Source organism: Bemisia tabaci, chromosome 2 (assembly GCF_918797505.1).
Source record: "Bemisia tabaci chromosome 2, PGI_BMITA_v3".
Lineage (NCBI taxonomy): Eukaryota > Metazoa > Arthropoda > Insecta > Hemiptera > Aleyrodidae > Bemisia > Bemisia tabaci.
The window spans coordinates 27,114,466-27,132,111 of record NC_092794.1 but is presented as its reverse complement, the minus strand read 5'-3'; the positions used below and the strand labels follow the sequence as shown (position 1 = coordinate 27,132,111).

The following is a 17,646-nucleotide window of genomic DNA, read 5'->3' as shown; positions in this document are numbered from 1 at the left end:
AATGATTTCGTTTGTTCTTGACAACTCGGGGCGATCAATTATTCCGGATCGCGTTAATTTCAGTTGTTTCGGTCGCCGCCGGCGCGGGGACCCCACAGGCATTCGCATCCGGAGATTTCCGCCTTGTTGAGATCAATCCCGCCAGGGCCTTGCGCACGGCCGCGGCTCGGGATCCCAGCGAATTCCCATCAAAGTGAGTGGCGGTTCTGCGGAGGTCATCAGTGCTCCCACTCTCCGCAAAAGTCCGTCAAAAGTTCCGGGATTCGGAACTTTTTTGTGCCAATTTTTCCCACTCCATGACCGTCGAAAGTTCCGAGAAAGACCCGGAAAATGCAAAAGATCCGGAACATTTCAGGAATTTTAAAAGTTCCCAGATTCCTTATAGATCTTTTCAAAAGTTCCGAGAAAACCCCGGAAAATGCAAAAGATCCGGGACATTTCGGGAATTTCAAAAGTCCCGGGAAAAATTCAGAAATCTCAAAATTTCCGGAATTTGGAACAAGTTCCGGGAAATGGGAGCATCCTGGGGCAGGGCTCCAGAAAATGCAGGCTCACCTCCCCGTAAATGCGATCTAAAGTGGAGGGTGTTCCGAAAAATCGATTAATTGAATCGCTTTAATCTTCTTTGAGAATCTGATTTCACCAATTTAAAGCGTGATAAGAAATTCAATTTTAAAAAAATCGGAAACTATGAAGGCTCTCAAAATTCACATTACTTCCAAAAATCGAATAAAAATTTCCGGGAAGTGTGCTAAAATTTCGGTTTGAAAATTGACCCACGTGCCGATCCGTCACATTCAGGTAGCAAAAATAGGAGTTTTTGATTTGGAGGGAAAAACTCGACTTGCACGATGGTTGATTGAACTTGATGCAGTCGATGAATAGATTTTCTCGATTACAAAAATAGGTTATTCAAGTTAAGTGATTAAAAATCTCCCACAATAAAATGAACCATAAGAGCAGGAGACAGCGCAAGAGTCAGTCGTTTGAACAACATTCAACCTCATCAAAATTTTACGCAGAACACGTTGAGCAAATCGGAAACTTCCAAAATTAAATTAAGAGTAAAAAATCAGCGTCCGTAGCATACATAGTGAGTGGTGAATAGCACACATTCCTCAAAAACGGACATTATACGGAAGGAAATTTGGCAACTCTGGAATGTTCCTACGGCGTTTTTCCTTAGCACGGCAGAATAGAAGGTTCCCGAAGTAGTTTTGCGCGAGTTTGGGAGAAAAATCATGAAAATAGCGGAGCAGGATGGTACCTACCATAAAAAAAATGAATCGAGTTTTTCTTAGAATTGGATTGCAATAATTGAATAACTCTGAATTTCCTCCACATTTCGTTATTTAAAAAGAAAAAAGGTCTATTTTAAATTCAGCGGAGGAAAATTCTCGAACCATCGTTATTTCCCTGAAATTTGCCCTTTTGTACCTTTCGTGGCTTCGTCCTCGGGATGCAATCACGATTACCAGCCTCTCGCGAAAAAATTCCAACGGCAACTTGGACGAAATCCACGTCAGATTTAAGCACCGTAGAAAGTTGAATTTCGCCGGAAAAAGGAAAATTCATTTCGCTTCGTCAACCGCTTCTCTCTCTCTCTCCTCCCGTCTACCATTTTCATAGTCTGCGTCCTCTCTCTCCCCAAAATTACTTCGACGGGCAACCTCCCCTCGCGGGACCCCTCGATTCCCCTAATCCATGGCTTCTCCCCTCCGTTTATTGAGAAAAAACGCCGGTAATTGCGCCGCGGTGTCGCCAGACGGTGCTGAAAAATCAGCAATTTCCCTCCGATTCGAACCCGCGCAAAATCCTCACATTTCATCGGACGACCTGGAAGCCCCGTCGCGCCGGGAAAAAAGCCGAGGAAAATTTAACACTGGACTTTTATTCGGGAAATAATATCTTGTCTTGGGCCTTCGGGGAAGCGAATGAAGGAGGCAGACGAACCGAGGCAGGAACAAAGCGAGCGGATCCCGGAGGGGGGCGCGCGGGGGACGGCGAAAAAGGGGGCAGAGAAAGTTTAGACGAACGAGGTTACATGACGATAGCGAAACAACGTATCTGCCGTGCGGATATAATTGGCGTTGCGCGCTTTTTCAACGGGGAGTCGGAGCGAGGGGGCAGGGTGCCGGGGAGGCGTGGTTCTTGGTGGCGGGAATGGCGCTTTTGGGCGGGATCTCAGCTCGGGCGCCCCCCCCCCCCCCCCGTTTCCCCGCTATACTCGTCTCCTTCCCTTTACCCCTCGCATGGCGGGTTTCTAAGTCGGTAGTAATTACTAATAGTCAGCAGCTTGGTTTTTCGAGTCAATATGAGCGCGGCCGCGTCAAGCTCTCCCCCCTTCTCGCCGCCCGCCCGCCCTTCTGGGCGCTGCGCTGCGCTGCGACGCGACGCGACGCCCGACACTGCAGCCCGCGGGCGCCTTTTCGGGCGCGGAAACGACGCCTTTCGCCCCGCTCCGAGGGGCCGGCGACGGCGAGCCGGCGCCGCTGCTGCAGCTCTGTTCTTGTTTTTCACTTGATAGAATAAATTTTCACTTGCTCAGCATGACGGGGCTCTCGAGTCTCGAGGAGCCTGAGGTGAGGAACGGCGAAATTGCTCATTTTTTGTTGTCCGGGAGAACATTAGAGTAATTATTGCCGGCTCCGCGCTCGCGGGAGTCGGACGGATTCGCTGATTTTTGGCGCCGGGTCATTCGGGTCACGAGAGTTTGTTTCGGGTTGATTTGGAAAAACTTGCCAGTACACACTGGAAAAAAAAACACATTGGGTCTAGAGTCCAGACTCTTGAAAACATTGACAAGAAAAAATACTCTAGATTCAATCAGATTTAAGCTTAAATCAAGAACCAAGCCTCTTAATTTGAGCGGATTTCCTTTTGATTTAAGCTTAAATCTGATTGAATCAAGAGTCCTTTTTCTTGTCAATGTTTTCAAGAGTCTGGACTCTAGATCCAATGTGTTCTTTTTTTCCAGTGCAGGAATACTGAACAATACTCGAGTTATGTCTGACGACGGCTTAGCTAGATATTTTGACGCCCAATGGGCCGATTGAAAAAGCTGTAGACAAAAAGCGAATTCTATTTGGACGTATTTCTGTCAAATGGAACTAAGCGCCAATTTCAGTTCCTTTTGAGGAATTTAGAATGCCGGATAGAGCGTTCTGTCAAACGGAACTAAGCGCCATGGAAAAGCATTGCTAGTATAGGACGGAATGAGCCCGACGCTCGGTTCCGCCACCAATCCAAGCCGCCCTCTACCCTCCTCCCCTTATGGTGGTTAGTTCCGTTTGACAAAAATACGTCCATTTAAAATTCTGAACCTCTTTGGGAAGTTCTGTCCGTTTTGTCTCATCAATCACCAACACTAGTGGCCACCGTTGTTACCAGATTCGACCAATCAGATTGTTGGTTTTTGGCAGGTCGAACCTATATTTTAGAACCATCTCGCGATGTGGTACTGAAATCACGCACCAACGTTGCTATTCGTTAGTCACCGAATCGGAAGTTCCGAACTTAAATAGAATGGCAGCTCGAAGGTTCGGGAACAAAAGTCGTACCGAACCTCCAAATAAAATTCGCTTAAAGAATACAAAAGTGGTATGGAGAGAGCTTATTGGTGGAAGCGGGTGGTTGCAATGGACGAATGAGGTAGGCAATAGACTTTAACGGCAACCTACAAGAGACCGTACAGTTGGTCCGTCATTTTCTCCCCTAGTCTACAGGAATCACCCATTTCAACCAATAGGATCGCTCCATACTATCTATGGCTTCTTTGCCTATAGCTTTGACTATCAATTTCAATAATCAGCTCGCAGGGCGGTTATGATTTAAGATGCCCTCCTCCTCTATCCAGAGACAATGTTATTTTAGGAAACCCTCACTGCGATCCCCTTCTTCTCCTTCCTTTTTTTCATAAAACTGAAATCTAAGCGGAGATTTGTAACTGTGCATTCGGAGGTACATGGTTTTCGACTTTAATAACCATTTTTTTTTGACCCTCCAGGCATCGGGATTGGTAATTTTATTTAATTTTTTTTTCCAATTACGAGGCAGAATTCTTCAATCTGTGTGACTATGAGCAGTCATTTAGAGCAAAATCGGGTCATTGACGGCTAAACTTTAGAGCCTTGAACCTATACAACTAGAACCACCCAATATCTCCTCACATGAATGGATTTCTGTGCGAGATAAAAGCAATATTACTGTTTGAAATTGTATTTTTTCCTCACCATTCCCATCCTCATCCTTTGAACATTTCGACTCATCGATGATTTTTTCTCTCATAAAAAGTAAAATATGTCCAGAAATTTTGAAACATATGAAGTGAGATATCGACGGTGAAACTACCAGACCGCGTATCTCGGATTGCGACGTTGTAGACTTCTCGTCGTACTTTATTTTTCAAATGGGAAACTACTAGACGTCAATTCTTGAAAACTTCTGTGTTTTACCCTCTTTGTGGAAAAAAAACTCTGTAAAAATGTCAATAAATAATATTGATTTGTTCTCCTTCGAAAAAATAAAATGGGAGCGGAGATTTTTAAACATCACAAAGAAGATACGTCGTCTGGTATATAGTTTCACCGTCGATATGTAGTATCGAAGTTTGACCGGTCGTATCCTCTACTATGTATCTCAGTTAAAAATAAGCTGATACCAAAATTACCATCCACGGTATATCCGTGACTTCATTTTGCATTTGGATTTTTCAAGAATGATTCATAGGCTTTCGTAATTATCGATTTACTTTTCTAAAAATGTTTATTTTTAAAATTTTATACAATGGACCACTAGACAAAGTACGAATTTCAGCACTCTGATATATGATCCGTGACCAAAATTTCACGTAGAGCACGATGCGCACAATGAAAATTATCGAAATCAACTCCTCACAACGATATTTAATGATTCTTGATGCGTGAATTCAAACCACCCGCTCATGAAAACTCAATGCTCTACGTGATTCACATCGCGCGCTAAACGTTATCATGACAGTCTCTGCGCGATGTAAACATCTGGCAACCTCAATCTTGACGCTTTGGCTCAGCTATAGCAAATTGCCTATAGTTCGAACAACACATGGTGGGAAATGAATATTGCTCGATTAAGAAACTTGCTGAGACCGTTGTCGTGCGCGATTTGACTCACGTAGAGCTTTGAGTTTCTTGTGAGCGGGCAGTTCAAATTCCTCGTAACCAATGTGAAATGAAAAGGTTAATATCTTCGTTAGGAGTTGGTTTCAGTAATTTTCGTTGCGCGAATCGTGTTTTACGTGAAATTTTGGTTAAGAAACATGTACCGGAATGCTTAAATTCGTACCTTGTCTAGTGATCCATTGTTAAAACTTATCTCCTCATAACTTTACCACCTTTCGCGTATTGAGATCATGCGTGCCATGTCCTGTTCCAAGGCTCGCTCGTTTGGTTGATGCTGTTGTTTTTGGATGACAGACATCGCAGGATTCCTTATCCTTATCCCTCAAAATCGTTAGTTTGGGTGCAACTTTTGTGACACCATGGCCAGCCGAGGCCAGCTGATAATCGAGATGTCTTAATTCTGGGTATAAAGGGACTCTAGATTATAACGACATATGCCAAGATTAACATAAGATAAATCCGATAGTATGCCTCAGCTTTCAGACTCGATATTTTGCGCGACGTAAGTTGTAGAGAATCGATTCTCGATTCATCGATGTCCGACGGTATGACGGGAGATCGGAGATCGGACACAGAGAGCTGCTGCCTGGTGGTCGAGAGGCTGGTCTGGAGGTTGAAGTGGACCGCGATAATGAAATTGAAGAGTCATTCTAAGTAAATATGAGTTTCAAAGTAGTGCCCAGGGAACAGTATTTCTTTGCGGCTACCGCCAGTTTGATTTCTTGATCAGAATGAAAGTGAAACGTAATTATCAAGGCTCCATCTAACCCCCTTTCATCTCCTGAGAGCCATTTAGCCGGTGGTAACCGTTCGGAAGGTAACAAAGCATTGCATGTAGCACACGTACCACTGGTGGCTGGTCAAAGGTTTGAAACCGATAAGTAGATTCTATCTGAAGCGCATCTTGCGATGGTTTTCCATCCGCCTTAATTTCTTTCTTCATGTGACCCTCTGTTCATATTACCGACCACCAAAATAGTGTTTTTTTTCTGTACTAGAAATGAAAAAAAAAGAACAAAAAACTCACAATTAAGGGGCTTAGGGGAAAGGCGCAAAAATGCAGTTTTCGAAAAAATTGAGATATTAGTGATTTAACTAAATCTAAGTTTGAAATAATTTCTGTGACAAATTCACTGGTGAAGTCCAATTTTTAAGCATCAAAATGTGAGTCTGAACTTTCTCCCTGCCATTAGGCTTTATATAATTTAGGAACTTTTAACACGCTCTTCTCGAAATATCAAAAGCTGCACTTTTGTGCCTTGTCCTCCAAGCCCCTCAATTGAGATAGTGGCAATTTTACGAATCAAAGAATTTTTTTTTTTACGCATACTAGAGAATAAAATAAGTTTGTGGCAGTTTCTGATGTTTTTATGATAGGTAAAATGAGGCAGTTGAGGCATCGATGATTCTGAAAAGTCCGAGAATCAAGGAACAGCTAAAATCGGAATGTCCGTTGTTTTGACGTACTTCAACACAAAATATGATTTAAAAAACTTTTTCAAAATTACTTATTTCCAGTTTCGATGAAACTGATGGCAAAAATGTCTGTTTACCCATTTACGCGCGTTCTCGGCTTCTTTCTCAGACGAACAAAGCATAAATACATTCTTTTTTTCTCTGAATGTGTCTTCTACGAAAGAATTGGAAAAGAAAATAGTCTCCCGATTGCATAAAAAAAGTCGGCAAGATTTCCGACCAATATTTCTAAGTCATGCATCGTCGGTATTCTTGACTTTTCCGTTCCACTCTGGATGTGGAGTAACCTCTGGGCTCAGATATCATTTCCAAATGCAATTTATGGCTAATATCCTAATATTGTCGTCATGAGTCAAACTGTTTGAATAATGTCTAGTCTTCCTGAGAGCTGTCTGACTATCCTCGAAATTTAAAAGGAACTGCTGCCTCTTGCTCAAGGGTTCACCGAGGCAAAGTGCTAGACTATCGTGCCATGGAAAACCGCCGTATGAACATTCGAGAGTTGCCCAACTTCCTGTCAAGAACAATGCAGTCTTGAAGAAAGTTATGAATATTTTTTCTTGAAATTTTCAGCCACTTTTGATAAAATTACAAACAACATTCTTTGAAAAATCGGACAAAGAATACTCACAAATTTTCTTGAAAATTCGTAATTTATCAAAGGAAATTTGGCAGCGTCTAATGGCTCACATGGCGTTCTTCCTTAGTGCGTCAGTCAGTCGTGCTAAGGAAGAACGCCGTACGAACATTCGAGAGTTGCCAAATTTTCTTCGATAAAATGTTCATATTTGAGGAAAGTTCTGAATATTTTTCTTTTACATTTTCAGAATCTTTAGGTAAAACAGTGAACTAAATTATCTGAAAAATGGTTAGCCTTCAATTTCTTATGATACTGTGCAATACCTTTGGTGTTAAATAGTTGCTTCAGACGCCGTGGCACGCTGCGGCGCGGCGGGCGGGCAGAGAGCTTGAGACGCGAATTGACGCCTACAAACCTAACAGGGATACTTCACGCATTGCGCAATGCGTGAAGTATCCCTGTTAGGTTTGTAGGCGCCAGTGCGTCGCCGCTCCGCTTTGTGTTAGGCTCTAATATTTAATTTCGCGGAGTCAGCGTTTTTCAACTCATGATTTTGAAATGTTTGCACACTCTGTATGGATTATTCTCATTTTAATGGATGAAAAAAAAAATGTTTTAAAGGAAAATATAACGTGTGTTATTAAGGTAGTTCTATATCAAACTTGATGATTTCCAAAGCACACGAATTTCTACACAATTTCTTATAACCTTTTATAGCCAATGTCGATAAAGTGTAAAGTCCGGCGATAGGGACTATAGCCCGACTGTATAATTTGTTATAGCTTCGTATAGCCCGGCTATATGATTTGCTCCGCTTTCTACAGCCAGCTATATGATTTTCAATAGTCTTCTTTAGTCGGCTATAAGAACTCGTATGGTATTTTGAAACGCAGCTCCTATCGCCAATTCTTACGAGGGTGATTTTGGTCATTTTTGTGCCAATAAGAGGCTGTACAATAAATTTTAATGCATTAACTTTAAGCGCCGTAAACGACAAATAAGAGGCGTGAATATGTATGCCAATACATCCATTTTGAGTGTTTTGACACTAAAGACTCTTCCCGTTTTGTATTCATGAATATATGATTGTATTCACATATTGAAGGTGAAACCACCAAATCGCGTATCTCGATTTGCGATGTTGCAGACTAGCTTTACACTTTATATATGTTATATGGAAAACTATACTCAATGTCAATTCTTAATTGAGAACTTCTGTAGTTTATCTTCTTTGTGCGAAGAAAATTCTGTGAGAGCCTCAACGAATGATATTGATTTGTTCTCCTTCGAAAAAATAAAATAAAAGCGGATATTTTTAAACACCGCAAATGAGATACGTGGTTTGGTAGTTTCACCATCGATATGGAAACAATTGTTTAGGTAACTATGTTAAGGGCAGTTAAGGCAAATGATAACCTTCATATTTTGTTCAAGAGATCAGGAAGTATATTTTTACATAGCTTTGAAAGTATTTACACGTTGCAGAGGCAGGTAAATTCTGAACAGAGCCAAATGTGGAGCTCACGGTTCAGATCTGTCTAGATATAAAAAAATTAGTGCTATAAAACATCAAACTGAAATAACATACAATTGTTTTATACATATAATACAACACGTCATATTTTAAAATATAGTGAAACTCAACTTTTTATATTATGTACAACTTTGGACTTCGTTTATTTTTCCTCCCTCTTTGTGTCTCCTTTTTTATAGATTATTTTACCGATCCACTCTACATACATTTAAATGTGCAACACATTGAGCTAAAATTACACCAGAAAAGTACAAAATAAACAATACATCCTAAATTCATGTCTACGGAATATCATTATTTACTATGTGCGACTTTCCTCTTGTCTCATAATCCGAGGCAAAAGTCATATCGAAAAGGTGAATCAAATTTTTAATTATACTTGTAGTTAGGGAGGATAACCAATGTCATTTGTTTTTTTTTGGATGCTAAAAAATGTGTTTCGTAAAACATAAAGTAGTTTTTGTATAAAGCTTACTCCAACCATACGAGTTTAATCAGCAAGATTTTTTTTTTCCGGCAAAGTCAACCATTTACATTTCGAAAGAAAACTATATATATACTAATGAAAAATGTTCTTTTAAAAAATGTATAATGGACTTTTAACGAGGTAGGAATTGAAGCAATGTGTAACATGTTTTGTCTTCAAAATGTTTTGAAAAAACGAATCACACAACGGGAAATTTAGTTTTGTAATCAACTCCTAAAATAATAAATTTGAAAATGCATGATTCAAACGATTTAAATTCTGCGCTAAGGAGTGGATTTCAGACATGTTTTACGTATACTCATCATGATATTTGAGTATGCACTACTGGAAATTGTATTAATTTTTCTGTATCTCTTGTGTCCTTGAGACCAATTCCATTAACAACAAAGGCAAGGTTTGTGGAAAAATAAGACAAAGGAGTAGATAGGTCATATCACTGTACGACCTAAATGTGGTCTACCTAAAGAATTGAAGGCGAAATATCAAAGTGCGAAACCTCAGTATCCCTTCCGAGCCAGGGGCCGAATTTTTTCGGTCCTTCCGTCGAATTTAAATATACTTATGACGAGTCTCGACCGCCCACAGAGAGAAATTCAGGCATCGAGCCGATGACTTCCACATTCAAGCCACATTCAGCTCCCACATTCAGCGTGCGATTGCGGCAAAAGATTGAAAACGCCGCTGACAAAATCAGGCTCTAATCAGGGTAGCGGGACCGGAAATGCTTCGTTCGATAATCAGCCGATGAAAAAGTAGCGGCTGGCTATCTATAAACGTAAACAGGAGCACCTGAATTCGAAATTCTAGCGGCACGACCCATGCTAATTCCCGACTCGGTAGCGTTGTTTATTCAGGCCACTAGATCTATCTCGAATCAACATTCGAGTGTTATTGCGGCCGGTGTCGACTCCTCTTTCGCCGCCCCACATCGCTCCGACGCCGTCAGATCGAATGATAACATTTTCCCTCCGATCAGTGTCCCTCGCTTCCTCAATACACTTGATTCCTATAGATGCACTTTTAACAGTCTCAAAATATCAGTTAAAAATTTTACAAAGTTTTAAGTTGAGAGGTAAAAAAGTTGAAAACAGCAAGAAAGAAAGTATAACTTGTACATCAATGGTCATTTCTTCAGCTCTTCAAGAATCCAATGTATTTTTGAGTCGATCGCGTTTTATATTGTAGTTTCAGCATGTTTTATTACCATATAAATCGGTGTACTTATTTTTCCGTCAATTATAGGTACGAGCTTAGATAGAAAGAAAAATTTCCAAAACGTCTATGACGGTATCTGGGTGTCATGCTTGAGGTTTTAGTGGTAGCGCCAAGGTGCATTTCTGATCATAGGATGTCCGTGTTGCAATGTTGCATATGCGGAAACTGAAAGGCGTGTCTTGTAATAACACCTGGATACAGCTGTATTTGCTTAGTAGATTATCTTATCATCTACGCGGGGAAATGAAGGCGCTTCTAATTTTGGAACGCTTACAACGAGGCCATTTCCTTGAAAAAAGAATGAATACATCCCCTTCAGGATAAGTTTTTGAATCATATCCTCAATGTACTTCAGTCTATTTTATCAACTACTTTCATTGAAATAGGTATATCTTTTGACCCAGATTTTTAAGTTTTTACGTTGTCCAACTCATTAATGTTTGATATCTGTATGTGTATTCATTTCGACTCCACTCAAATCGACTTTATTCCTCACTACTGGTCGATGTAGGCTCAGACCTAGTTTTATGTGGGTTAAGTGGATTATAATGTTTTTCTAAGGAGATGTTTTGAACTCTCCAAAGCGTCTGCCAAGTTTTGAGTGATATTTAGCATATGTCGAGGTGCTTTTTCTTCATTCTGTGTAATGAATCAATCCATTTTGAATGGCGTCGGAATTTCAGCGCAATTGCACAATTTGACAACAACGATTTTAAAGGTGTTTTGTCCATCACTCGGGGGAATCTGTCTGCTTGATGACAATTTGTCGTTAACAACAGTATATTGTGCCCGGATAATTGTATTTCTACCCACCGTTATCACAGTTGGCGTTATTTTGGCAGTTCGACGGCGAAGCATTGCATTTGTCGTGATAAGTCTTCTCGATGGTCTGACAGCTTTCCGTCCGATGCCAATGAATATTTCCATGTTTTTAAACACCCCCTGTTTTGATTATGCTCCCCTGATTCGAATCGTAAAACCGCGAAATATAAATATTTATCTGAACACGTCATAGTTTTCTTTTACAGAACAGAGGGGCAATGGTGCTTCTGCAAATGTACAGGAAGCGAAATTTCCACGGCAGGAGAATGGTCGTTGCCTCGTTGCGCACATTTTTATTTCGCCTTCAATTTTCAACTTAGGCTACACCAACATTCTCGGTGTAGCAATAGGTATCTAATCGCGAATTTTTGTAATAGCTTGCCTTTCGTATAAACTGCATCTGTGATGCGGAGAGTGGTGTTCCTATCTGAAATTGTACAGTAGGCAGAATTGACGCTAGAGGGGGAGGAGGTTACTGAGTTACTATTTGGCCTTCTTTTTTCGATATATGCCACATACACACACTTGGTGTGGCATTAGTTATCTATTCGAGAATTTTTTTTTTTTTTTTCAATAAAATTTGTCCTTGTGAGTGAAATTGACTATCGTCGCCCGAGGAATTCGTCGTGAACTCTCTTTTTTTTGCAGACAAGGAGAAAGGAAGGATAAGTTAAAGATTGAAACGATTGTGAGGCTCATTAGAGCATTAGAGCTGCGATAGGGGTTGATGCGTGGCACGCGCGCAGGCGGGATGGAGCGAGGACCCGGTCAACCTCTAATTGAAGGGTAAATCACCTAACATAATAACGACGGGGTGTAATACCTCCCCAGGACCATCCCCATTCAGGGGGTTCGATTGGCGTGTCTAATAATAATCGCAACGACTCGAGAAGTATTGAGAGCCAACCCATGCAAGCACGACTGCCAAATCAGCCGAATATTTCCTCTGAGGTAAATCGGATTGTACAAAATGTGTTATCGTCTACGGGAAAAAGCCTTTATGGAGCGAAAAGAAAAGCAATATCGGCCGCGTAAGTCCGCGCAATCACATATTTCGTTTGCGGTGTCTGAAAATCTTCGCCTCTATGTTATTTTTTTAAAGGAGAACAAATTGAAATCATTCCTGGAAGTTTTTGCAGAATTTTCTTCGTACGATGAAGAAAAATCACGGCAGTTTTAAAAAATTGCCGTTGAGTAGTTTCCCATTTAAAGAATAAAAAATGACAGGAAGTCTGCGACGTTGCAAACCGAGTTATGTGATTGCCGACTTACATTGTTGATTTACCAATTTATTCTCATTGTTAGCATTAAAAGACACCATGTCATTATTATCGTTTGGACCCAATTCAATATAGCGGAGCATTTTTGTAATGACATCATCACCAATAGCGTTTATAGTGCCCCCGAAAAACCAAAGAGTCATGAACAAGTAGCTAAACCGCGCAAAAATTAATTCTTCTTCACGCTTCGGTTTTTTTGGAACCAATCAGCCTCAGAGTGAAATTCACTCCGGATCTCACTCCAAGATTTTTGACCGAGGATAGTTTACTTTGAATTTAATTTCACGGGAGATTTGGCTGCCGTGCAAACAAGGGGCGGGTGGTAACGGTAGTGCGTTGAAGTGGTTTGGCTGTGAAGCATTCAGCGCCACCCCTAGCTTCATCTCTGGTTCTTTTGGCAGGACTTATTAAGAAGTCCCCGTACCCCTATTGCGGTATGAGCCCGGATAGGAGCCAACAATTCCTCGATCAAATATTTTCTTTTTTTGTTGCAGTTCGTTTCCGCTCGAAGGGAGGATGAGGAGAGGGGGAGGGGAGGAGCCTCTGCGGCTGTGGGAGTCCATCATGAATTAATTTAGATTCGAGAGAGAATAGTCGATTAACAGAGTTGTATCATGGCAAGACTAACAATATGACAGCTGGTGCTTGATGAAAAGACACTATTCTGCCGTGCTAAGGAAGAACGCCGTATGAACATTCGAGAGTTGCCAAATTTCCTCATATAAAACATGTATTTGTTGCATAATTTTCCCAAAAATTTGCAGGTATTTTAGATGAAATCGCGAACAAAATTGTCTGAAAAATTTGAAATAAAAATATGCACAATTTGCCCGGTACATTTGAATTTTAGCGAAGGGAACATGGCAACAGCTGAAGGCTTATGTAGCGTTTTTCCTTAGCACGACAGTATTGGTAGTATGTCAAGAAAAAAAAATAGACTCACTATTTTTTTGCAAAGTTGGACGAGTATTTTTCACCTCTTTGTTTTAGGATGCCGTTTGTTACTATTGAAAATAATACATGCGACTGGAGAAATCGAGGCACCGCGATTGAGATACACCAGAGGCGGATCCAGCAATTTGGCAACACTGGATCGTCTCCATTTAAACCCATGTTAAATAATCGATTCTTATCAGAGCACCAGGCCCCTCCAAGGATCGATATATTTCCATGGGTTTAAATGGAGGAAAAACAATGTCGCCAATTTGCTGGATCCGCCGATGGATACACATATGGTTCGGCTACCTGTATTGCTCCAGTTACAAATGCATTATTGGTTTCCGCTCATAAACGTATGATTGGAGTCAAGCTGACAAAAAAAAACAAAGACAGTTTAAGGGACATTGTGTAAACAGAATTTAATCCTGACCATAATAATCTCAAACTCATTCGGAGCCCATACTGTGCTTCACCAAGGTAATTTGGTCATTGATTAATGGATTAACTTTTGAAGTCAATACCTAGCTCAGAAACTTAATTAATGGTACCAATTGAAAAGAATGGGGGGTTTTCTGACTACAAGAATTGAATACAACTCTAAAGTATCTTACAACGTATCACAGGCAGGCAATCAAAACTTAAAGAAACAAGTTTAAGTTTCTCAATCATTAAAATCGCACCTTTATGAATCACTGAGGAAAGATGTTTTTTACTATACCACTTCAAATGAGGTTTTTAAAGAAATAGATGAAATCTTTATTTTTTCTATTTTTAAAATCATACGAATTTATTATAGACAGTAATTCCTTCATTCGAATGTATATTTCTTTATTTAAAGAGAAAATAAGAAAAAATGGATAGGTATTTAAAAAACATTATTTGAAATAGGAAAAAAAATCCCTGCTCAGTGTTAAGAGATATCTATTTCTTTAGTCTTTCTCTCAAAATGAGACCATGAGCAGTACCGCTTTAGAAGCAATTGACACTCAGTCTACGGAGCAAAATTTCAAGAGCATTCTTATCTCAGAACAGGTATTGAGCACTGTCAGCAGATGCGTTGAAACATTGGTTCAACAATGCATTCCGTCGAATTAATCATTAAAACCCCTCCTCTTCAATTTAAACAGCTCATACAATGTTTTACAGGGATCGTATATTACTTATTCACCAGGCAAACCGAACAAAAATTACTTACAATTTTACACAGAAAAATGAGAGAGATACGATTCAAATTTCGTAGCTCCCTATTGACTAACAAGCTATCCACTCGCAATCGGATTTCCAACTCATTCCAGCAAGTGTGTATTTTATCGGAGGAAAGTCCTCAATGTTTGTCTATGCAGCACCAACAAGTATAGAGCACGCATCTCCATTTAAAAAACTGGCGCGCCTTCGATTGTTTGACTATGCAACATGGACATCCTTAGGGTACGAATAGTTGTATCCAAGCGCCTTCAATTCTAAGTCCTAGAAGTTCATGCGGCGCGGTGCTCTTCCTTAGCATGGTAACAATACCCTCGAAATGGAGGTACGTGATTTCGAAGTTAAGAGTGTTTTATTGGTTTCCGTAAGCCATCGAAACGGCTTTTTGTTGACATTCTCAGACATTTTGGATTAAATTGTAAACATCGTCTGAAAAATTAGAAAATAAATATTCAGAATTTTCCGCAAATTGTTCGTAAATTCGTTTTCTATGGAAGGAAATGTGGCACTGTCTAGCGATTCATTCTGTATTTTTCCCAAGGACAGCACACAGTGGATCGAGTCAATAGGACAAGTCGGACAAAATTTGGAAACTTTAAACGCTTATAACTCCGTTTATACACAACTTTGAGATTCTAAAAGTGGTAATGGTTGGTAATGGTTCTAAAATTGGTTTTTCGTGATATTGTCTACTGCAAACACCCCTTGAAATTGAAAATAAGACGAAATAAACATCAAAGCAATCCAGTTGCAGTTTTAGTCAAAATTTTCATGACCGACCTCTCTAATTGACTCGATCCACTGTGCAGCAGTCTGATAAGCCCGTATCAGACGATCAAAGTAGAGGCTTCAAAGAGACTCATCGATTGCCCCGACTTAAACCACTGGCCAATGAGCGGCCCAGGAAAGGCATCGATGAGGCATCTTTGAAGCCTCTACTTTTATCATCTGATACCGCAATCACACGCTGAATGTGGGAGCTGAATGTGGCTTGAATGTGGAAGTCATCGGCCCGATGCCTGAATTTTGCGCGTGACGCGCAAAATTCGGACTAATGTTGAATTTGTCTGAACTATTCGAGTAGATTTAATACACATCTGGATGAAAATAACTCGAATTTGCTAAATTTCAGCCGTTGGGCGATGACTGTTGGCCTCCACATTCAGCTGCTAAATTCAGCGTGTGATCGTGGCATGATACGGGCTAGATAGGTAATCTTAGAGTACCTTTATAGACAGAGTATGACCATTTCTGTTCCGGTTTTTCATTGGTCGCGAGCGAATAGGTAGACACGATGCTCTTAGGGCCGTAAATAAACAAACAAGATGACCGTTATCAGCAAGCAAGATTGAGGTTATGCACATCTTACATCCTCCTGTGATAAAGGTGAAAGGCAATTTAACAATGTTTTCATGTGTTTTTCGTGTGCTATTCGTAGATATGCTCGTTTAAATTGTTTACTGCCGCATAATTGAAATTTTTGTCAAATTTAGCTTCTCATCGATGTTACGGTGAGCCGCCATCTTGTTTGTTTATTTACGGCCCTAAGAGCATCATGAAGCCTAAAAACTCGTTGACCAATCAAAAAGCGGAACAGTTTTCCTGTAGTATAAAGATACGAATGGCCATACTCTGTCTATAAAGGTACTCTAGGTAATCTAAGATGGACGAGACTGTTTGGAAATCCGATCGCGTGCGGCGAGGCGAATTGCAAATGAAAAATAATATCACAATGAAAGGTTTATATCACCCGTGGGAACTGGTGCGGCCCCGCGGGGGGGTTTGGGCCCCGGCGGGGGAGCGGAGACTTTACCAGGCGCGCGCCTGGAGCGGCAGGTAGGAGGAACACATGTTGGCCTGCTGGTGCTGGTGGTGCTGGAGGTTCTGCCGCTGGTAGCTCATGTTGGAAAGAAGCGAGGACTGCTGCGCTTGATGCTGCGAGGCCGACGACGACTGGTGGAGTCCGGGCCCGGGCGAGTGGGGGTGCGGCAGGGGGTTGCAGTGCCCCGACTGGCCCCCCTGCCGCCCGCCCATCCCGCCCCCGCCGCCCCCGCCCGACTCCGAGGGCCCGAGCAGGGCTTCCCGTCCTTGACCAACACCGGCACCGCCACCCGTCGCGGAGAGCTTTGAGCCTGAAACAGGAAGCGCACGATGCACATTGCACATGCTCAATGCCGTCAGATCACACACAATCCACACAAGTCATATCAAACGCCGTATGGGGAGACCCCAAGCATGGCTGCCGTGATGGCGGAGACAGCGGTAAGTGCACACGGAGAGAAAAGCTTATGCATCGGACCCGAAGTTGAGGTCATATGGATCTCTTAAGTTTTCGGATCACACATCCGAGAACTTGAGGTTCAACTGCTGAAGTTAGGGTCAGACATCTGAAGTACTTAGGTATGTACTGGAGCACTACTGATATGTGACCCGAACCCTACGGTACATACCGAAGTACTTCAGATGTCTGATCCAAACTTTGGTAGCTGGACCTCAAGTTTTCGGATGCGTGATTCGAAAACTTCAGATATCCATAGGATCTCAACTCCAGGTCCCGCGCACGAAGTTTTTTTCTCCGTGCAAAGATGAAGTTTTGAGAAAACAGGCTCAGAAGCATTAAATTATCACTAATCGTCCAAAATACTCGTAGAAATTGTTTAGATGATTAAAGATCGGCTCATTTTAGTTCAATTTCAAAAGGAGGGAGGGTAATTTCATGCTATGTTATTGTTAGGCAAGACAGTCGTAAGTGCTATCTTCTGCATGCTTTCGTGGTTGCGTTTTGGACACGCAACAAACATATTTTCAGGTTAAAAATCGGCAGAAGAGGGCGGCACTTCACTTGAAAGCACTGTTTTCGCTGGCTCGCTGGAGGAATGTTGTTACTTACCACTGTCTTGCCTGAAACTACGTCATTTTTTGCGTGCTTACGACTTTCTCACATGTCTCTT

At 41.3% G+C, this 17,646-nt stretch overlaps 1 protein-coding gene across 1 annotated transcript in view; it reads right to left on the bottom strand.

Moving 5' to 3' along the window:
- Positions 1–8,638: 8,638 nt before the first annotated feature.
- LOC109032418 (homeobox protein Nkx-2.1) overlaps positions 8,639–17,646 on the bottom strand; it is a 69,187-nt gene continuing 60,179 nt past the window's right edge. Inside the window, exon 5 of the mRNA XM_019044536.2 lies at positions 8,639–16,827. Coding sequence (XP_018900081.2) covers positions 16,594–16,827 — 234 coding nt within the window. The 3' untranslated portion in view covers positions 8,639–16,593. The remainder of the gene's footprint in view (positions 16,828–17,646) is intronic.